General features: G+C 31.5%; 1 protein-coding gene across 1 annotated transcript in view; it reads left to right on the top strand.

Annotated features, from left to right (window-relative positions):
• The window catches only part of LOC108745704 (protein sickie), a 113,342-nt gene that overhangs the window by 79,220 nt on the left and 25,762 nt on the right, over positions 1-8,360 (top strand). Inside the window, exons 13-15 of the mRNA XM_018482012.1 lie at positions 173-314; positions 2,530-2,768; positions 3,276-3,427. Coding sequence (XP_018337514.1) covers positions 173-314; positions 2,530-2,768; positions 3,276-3,427 — 533 coding nt within the window. The remainder of the gene's footprint in view (positions 1-172; positions 315-2,529; positions 2,769-3,275; positions 3,428-8,360) is intronic.

Raw genomic sequence — 8,360 nt, 5'->3', positions numbered from 1 at the left:
TGTGTGTGTGTGTGTGTGTGTGTGTGTGTGTGTGTGTGTGTGTGTGTGTGTGTGTGTGTGTGTGTATTGCATGTATATTTAACTATATTACATTTTACAATAATTTATTGTATTTGAAAATTTTTTTTTACATATTTTTTATTTTTATTTTAAAACTACAACGATCTTTTAGGAATGGGTTTGTGCGAAGCAGATAGCGTGGAATCATTGGGCTCGCATCGTGCGAGTTTGACACATGCCCGTCTCCTAATGCACCAGAGAGATTCTACAGGATCCCCGGCGCCACCCAGATTGAATAGGAGCAACTCCATCAGGTAAAAAATTCGCAGCATATCATACTATGTTGGTTTCCATTTTCTAAATTATATCTGTATCCTCAAGAGATCTTCGAACTATTGATATAATATTTTATTTTAATAATATTAATATTTTTGTATTACATTGTATTACATTGTATAAGTACGAAAGAATTCCATCACAATATCTAAATCTAAAATTAAAAAAATATTTTTATTTTTATTTATAAATGTTTTATCGAAAATATCAAAAATTAAAATTAAATAACGTATATGTTAAATTTCTAATTTAGTTAATATTTTTTAAATATAAAACTGCAGAATGTTTTTATAAAATTTAAGATAATATCGATTGTTCGAAAAGAGTTTGGGAATCACAAATGATGAATAGTTGCAACATTTTCAGAATGTCTTCAGCATTTATTCTCTCGAACAACGAATAGTTTTTTCTTTTTTCAACTATTTTTTTCTCTTGTTTATTCTTTGATCGATCCGATCCGTAAAATAACGCAGGATAATTTGATTAAACGTTTTTAGCTATCTACGAGACAGGACATTCCCAAGGTAGTGCGAAAATATACACTCAACGAGCCTATTTTCTACGTATAAGTATTAAAAAAAAAATATGAATAGGTCCAATACACATATACACTTAAGAGTTGCTTTCACAAGCACCGAAAAAATTTACCTAAAAGTTCGGTTTTAACCGAATCCGTAGATTCGAAGAATATTTGCGCAATTGTCATTATATTTTAGAAACTAGACTGATTATTCAAAATTTAAAAAAATTTTTTTAATTTAATAAAATAGAAAAAAAGGTATTTATTTCTGAAATTAAAAATTATAGATAGTAAAAGTTTTCGATTCTTGATTTCTAGGATCTTTAAATTTTAAAACATAGAACATATAAATCCTAAAACATTTAGAATTAAAAATTATGGATTCTATAATCTTTGAATCCTTAATCTTTAAGATTTTTGGATTTAAAATATAAATGCGAGAAATCTAGAGTCATAAATTTAATAAAATATTTAAAATCTGTAGAATCAAGAGAATCTCATATATTTAAAAATTTTTGAATTCTTAATTTTTAGAAATGTTCGAATCCTCAGATTTTATGTTTTCTAAGGATTGCAGGACTCACGCAACCACGCAAATATTCACCAAATGTGCTCTACGCGTCTTCGAAATGTATTAATAGTTATTCGTGCGGCAGATTCTACGTTGCCTATTGTTGCTAAAGTTTGTCGTTTAATAGTGTTGCTTGTGCAATATGCATGCGCGGTGATGCTTCATCAATATTCCGGGCCGAGCAATCAGGAGCTATGTATCCGTTACATATTCATTTCTCTTATTTATTGTTGTAGGAGTATTACATAACTCTTGCAGGGTAATTCTATAATACTTATTTGATGAAACGAAATTGAAATAAAAACTATTGACAATGATAATGAATTTGAACCGAGATGACACGGATCGATAGCTCTCGCTCGATTCCCGCGGAATCGAGTGTGCGCAATTCTGTAAACCGTCAAAGTGGTCCTTGACTTCTTGTTGAGTGGTAGCAGCTTATTTTTTAATTAGCTCCCTTCCAGGATCGGCTAATTACGCGCACACTCGGCAAATAGCCGAACACAAGCGTGTTCTCGTTATCGACTATCCAAGCACACTCGAAATTCTATTGGTTCAAACAACACACTGGTACTCTTGACCCTTCCTCAAATCGGGAACAAATTTTCTGTAACATAAGTAAATCGCTCTCCAGCTGTAAAAAAATAATTTACTTGTAATTTGAATAATATTCTGAGTTATATTTCAATTCTATAACAATCTCTTTAACAATCAGTTCCACTGAAGTATTTTTTTAAAACTTTGAAATACGAAAATATTAAATCTAAATAAAAAAAAGAATAAAAGTAAATACTGGTTTGAAAAACGAGAATATGCTTATTTGGCAAAGTATATAGTAGTAAAAAAAATAGATCTACAAGAATAGACTATCACAATTGTAATTAAAAATATACATTCTTTATAATATTATTCTATAAAAAGTCTACGATATAATTATGTTTTCTATCATACATACTTTAACTTTGTATATTGATTAACTATGTCGCGCGGTATCAATAAAATATTTCAAGCCGAAAGATGATCCTTTCGGTCTAGTTTGAACAGTTGTTTGGAGATGTCTTGAGAGGAATTTAAAGAACATGCCGCGCTTGTGTTTTCACAGGTCCACTAAGAGCGAGAAGATGTACCCGTCAATGTTGGCACGCGGAAGCGGCGCCTCATCGTCGGTGGGTGAGGAGGTCGGGATGGGTATGGGAGTTGGAGTCGAGCCATATTACAGCGTTCCTGTGGGATCGGCGGGATGCACCGGCCAACATTGGTCTCAGCCAACGTCACCGACGCCCACGCACACCTCACGGCAGCCACCTAACTTGTACCAGCACGTACATAAGGACGACGACAGTGAGTGCCTGCATCATGAAGTACAGAGTGTAGTACAACATTTTCTTAAACTCTAAAGATATCGATTTTAACGTAACTTTTGTAATTGAACTTTTTACAAAAATAGGGTTAATTAATATTGCACTGCATCTTTTTTAATGTTATATAAAATAGACTATAGTCTCTAAAGCGGATTATAATTAACATATTTTCAGTATAGAGTACAAAAAAAAGAGAAGAAATAATATACATATAACAATTAAAAGAAAAAAGAAATAAAATTACAAACAACTCGAAACAACGCATTAATTTTTATGTATCGTATATAAAAGAAATTTAGAATTTAAATTACTTATATCACACATATGTTTACATAAATATACTACACGTAAGAATGTATATATAATTAATTTAGTTTCCAAAATCTGAAACTCTCGTTAAGTTAAAAAAATTTCCTTGAAAATTAATCCTAGAATTAAACTTTAAATTAGTAAACATGCAGTAAGAAGAATTTCGTGTTTATTTTAGTTCATGGTTCTTCGGTATCCTTGGTGTCCACCACGAGCAGTCTTTATAGTTCAGCTGAGGAGAAGCAGGCGCATGAATTGAGAAAATTGCGTCGTGAATTACTGGACGCTCAGGAGAAGGTGCATTCGTTAACCAGTCAACTGTCTACAAATGTAAGTACATGGCACTTTACGAATTTAAACACGCGCAATTTACAAATTTAACTTGTGTACTATTCAAATTTCACATGAATATGAATTATATGCCAGTATTACAACTTATTTCTTACTTTTTTAAAACCTGGCCGAGGTGATATTTTTCGCAATAAATTAGTTGCAGTTTTTTTAGATTTTCGTTAACATATAACGATTAATATTCTTATAAAAGTTGCTCTTATTAGCATAAAAAAATTATAAAATTGTTTAGACAAATAATATTACTATTCTGATTCTGTTTATAAATTCGTTTTAAGACCGAAAAAGATTTTGGTGGACGGTATGCAGAGTCGGCATGTATATAAATTATTAAATTCACACAAGAAATATATATATTTAAGCACTAAGATCCGCTTCGACCACATATAGAATTTTTCTTATTTAATTAACTTTAGTCTCATCGGTCCAAATTCGTTTTATATTCCTTACTTATTGTTGCAATTGTTTGTTTTCACAACGATGGTGCGCCGATTAGCACAGAGCTATATAACTGTAATTGCAGATAGTGACTAATTAACGCGTTCAGATCTGTCACGGTCGCGAGCGGGGCATGATACAGTTAGCAGCGTGGAAACAGAGCAAATTGGTTGGCAGATGATTGGTCGTAATTAATCAACAATTACTAGGCCCATGAGCCAGCAGTCTCTAATAGCTTTGAATCTACCCGGAACCTGTTGCGATGATCCATATAGCAACGTGTTCGATACAAAGCCACTAACTTTGGCATTCGCTTTACACTGAATTATACATATATTACATATTTAATATTAAAATTAGAAAATTTTAATTTTACATTAAGAAGAAAATATTGTAATTAAACAGAGATTCTCTATTTATCTTTTATTAACTTACCTTCTAAAGATATTCTTACTTTTTAATTTTCTAATATAATTTTGCACATTTTATTTAAAAAAAATTCAATAACAAATAACATGCAAAAATTATTGATTTAAATATTTATAATTAGAATATTTTGAGTATTAGAGAATTTTACTTCTAATGAAAAAATATCGAGTATCTCACAAAAATCTGACAGGTTCTAAAGGTATAGAATGTCAATACATTGAATATAAATATGTTAATAGCAATCGAATACAGCTAAAAAGAGGAGTTTTGTTTGAAAAGCGCGCGTTTTGCGTAGCAAAACCATGGACGGTCCCTCGGACAGCAGACTCGCTGCACCTGCAGCCCAATCTCCTTTCTATTGGTCGACAAGCCTCGTGATCCCGTGCACTCGCTGCACCTGCAACCAAATGGCGGCGGGAACACGAGATCTCGGGTCGTCGACCAATAGGATGGAGCGTCACTCGGGCCCCGTAAACGTAAGCCGCCGCGCCGTCGAGTGCTGATCTCGCGCTTTGCGCGTTCGCGCTCAGTTGGCGTCGGGATGCGCAGCGTTTTGCGTCGTGTTTGTATTTTTATCCGTTAATCGATCGTGATCCATCAGTGTTTTGTTTGCAATCGGACTCGGTACAGTGATGTGATATAATTTAAAGAGATTTATTACGAATTATTGAAACGAGAGCTTTGGATTATCGAAAAAAAAGAGGATTAGAAAGAAAAGTAATTACAACGGAATTGTCTGGATCTATCGATATTTTTTGGGTGCATACCATATATGCATCAAGTTATCCTCTGATACGTTATGCACTTTATCGTCAAGATAACTTGAATCCTTGAACATACAGGCATTAGAATTTTATATATATAGTAATACGACTTTATCTTACTGATAGATCGATTAAATTTTAGAAAAATGTGAGAAAGATAGGCACATGCGTTACTTAAAGATTGATGTGTTCTATATGATAAACTTGCGAAATTAAATTTATAAACAATTATAAGTAGAATTTTGAGATAATGAGAATAAATCAGTTAAGAAAAATAATCTTATTTTTAAATTTCTAAAGTTTATTTGAACTAAATTTATTCATAGTTATAATGAAGTAAGGGTAAATTGCATATCTTGTTACTTTATATTAAACAGTTCTCTACTTAGTTTTCTATTAATTTTGATAAAACTAATCTATCATCAACTACTTAATCTCTGTATATATCAATATATATAACTAATGATATAGTTTGCAGAATTATATACATAGACAGTTATATAAATTTCAGTTTAATGACAATTTTAATTAGAAAATTAATTAGAAAATATTGATTGTGTATTATCATAATCCAAAATTTGTATTAATTGCTTTAGAATGATTTTCATCCAAAATGAAAATCCGAATTAAACGAAGAATTAAAAAAATTTGAGTATCTCTGATACACTTTAATAATTTGAATAATTTATACTTTTTATGATAATCTCATCATAGTTGATTTTTTACTAGCAAATCTTCGACGCAATATTTCGCATTAAACTAGACGCCGCGAATTCATCGCGTTTATCTCACTGGATATCGCGATTCTCTAAGTATGCCGCATTTCTCTCGCGTTACCCTTACAGCACAGTAACCTCTTTGCGTTTCTCAATATCGAGGATACACGAGAGAATCGATTGCCATCGAAGATTTATTTTGGATATTATTCTTACGTTTTAACAAAAACCAGTTGCGTGTCTCTTCCACGTGTAACTTATTTTTATCTCAAAAGAAATTAGATGATCAGGATTTATTTTATTGTAATTGTGAGGCTCTTCTATAATTCCTTTAATTAATAATTTAATTAAGTGTGCACATTAATTAAGTAATGGAGAGGAAGTAAAGAATAATTAGTAGTTTTGTTTCATTATTCTTTGATGTGACTGAAAATGCTGATGTCGCGTAGGCAATAAAGAGACCTCGTCGAGGTCACAGGTTCGTTCATCGCACTCTCAGATGTACACATGTACATATATGGCAGAAATGAAGGGAATCCTAAGTCGTTCTTAGGAGTTAAGGATTTTTGCGCGTTCGCCAGTTACATTGCGCATTCTCGACGCGTATACCATCCTCTTCACATTCGCTTTTCGTCTCTTTCCGGTACATACGACACTAACTCAATCCTGAAGTCTTGTGATATCCCATCCGTATATAGTTATTGACACTCTGTATGGTGCAGCTGTTGTAGAATAAGTAGAATCCATAATTAATAATACGTGCACCTCCGTATAAGGTGCACATATAATTAACATCAAAACAATTTTTTTTAATATGTAGTATTCGTTGAAGAAAAAGAAAAAAATGCTTAATATCTTGTTACATACATCATATATTTAAAAATTTATTATGCTTAAGAAATTATGTACTGAAATAATGCAATTCTGTATCCTAAAATGTCATACACTATTTTGAAACATTTTTATTGTTAAGATTCTGATTATATCTTAAAATAAAAATTTTCAATATTTAATTTTTATATTTGATTTTACATAACGGTGGCAAAGAAGCAAATTGAAATAAATCAACAAATATATAAAATGAGGCTCGAAAGAATCTTATTAGTGAAAAATGTAAGAAAGCCCATCAGAGCCTACATCAGCTTCCAAAAAAAATTTTTTTTTTCGTGTAAATGTAACGAATAAAATATACGTTTTGACCCTTCAATTCAGGTCCTTATCAATATAAAATATAAATCGAAATTACATAGATAATGCAAATTCCAAGTTGATGTTTCCCTGCAATTTAGAATCAATCGAAATAAATTACGTACCGTAGAAGCTGAAATCGATCGAAACAATCGGTTTAATTAGATTTCTAGGACTATTATATGCTATCATGTACTCCCTTTCTTCGGTGTCTTATATTGGCGCCAGAGAGAGAGTAACAGTTATAATACCACATGCGTATATACACCTCAGCTAACACTCCACACTCTATGTAATTAATTGCTCGTAGAACATAAATCGCCGCAGAACGCTCAACGGAATGAAAAATCTAAAGTGTTCGCTTACTCGATCCAAAACGTGATCTGAATCGTTTCCTGCGAGTCTTATCTCATTACACGATTGCTAATTGTTCAGAATTTTTGCTTTAAATCACGCAAATTGCACCATAAATAGACGAGGCACTGTTAAAAACGCCTCCGCGATTATCTCTTTGCTTTATCCAAATAAAAAAGTGATCAACTTTCGTTGTTTTTTTTTTTTATAAAGTTTTTTCAAACAATTTCAATTCTTCTGATTTTTCACGGATTTTTCATTAATTGTTTTTATGTATATAAATTTCGAAAACTCTCTCTTATCGCTGTTAATCAACTATTTTTGTGTAAACTCACTGAAAATGTATTAAAAGCTATAAATACATAACAATATCTTTTTTCAAAAATTATTATGTATTTTTCTAATTAGAAATTTCAATGTTACGTAAAAAAGCAATGAACTGCATTACTGTAATTAGGGGTTTAGAAAGTGAAATACCAGTAGACGCTTCTGGCTCCGGAAGCTGGGCAACAGGTAGCAAAACTTTGTAGAAACCAACCACTGCCTTGGGGAATTCGAGAAGATGATTAGTTCGTACATGGAAATTTAAGATCTCTGATCTCCTGTTTTACGATCGCGTGTCACGTTTTCATAAATTTAATGATAGACCGTGCGTAATAAAATGCACGTTTATCACATCCGATAAATAAATCGTAATCGCATCATCGAGATTTACGGCGAGCATTTTTTCCATACGTTTTATAACTCTTCAATTACATCATATTGCCATTTATACTTCTCGTAGTAAAGAAAAATGCTAGTAAAAAAGATATGCAACATAGTCTTATAAATTTAGATAATTTTACACATGATAATAAAAAGTTTAGGAAATATATTTTTATTAGCAGTTTACATTTCTTATATTAGTAATTAATAATGTGATCTTGTTTAGAACTTTCGTTATTTTATTAATTTTTGTATAATGCTTGGGAACGTATATTTTATATTTTCTATGCATATTATAGAATCGCAAATATATAATAT

Source organism: Trachymyrmex septentrionalis, unplaced genomic scaffold, assembly GCF_001594115.1.
Source record: "Trachymyrmex septentrionalis isolate Tsep2-gDNA-1 unplaced genomic scaffold, Tsep1.0 scaffold148, whole genome shotgun sequence".
Classification (NCBI taxonomy): Eukaryota; Metazoa; Arthropoda; class Insecta; order Hymenoptera; family Formicidae; genus Trachymyrmex; species Trachymyrmex septentrionalis.
This window is presented reverse-complemented; position numbering and strand designations above follow the sequence as displayed.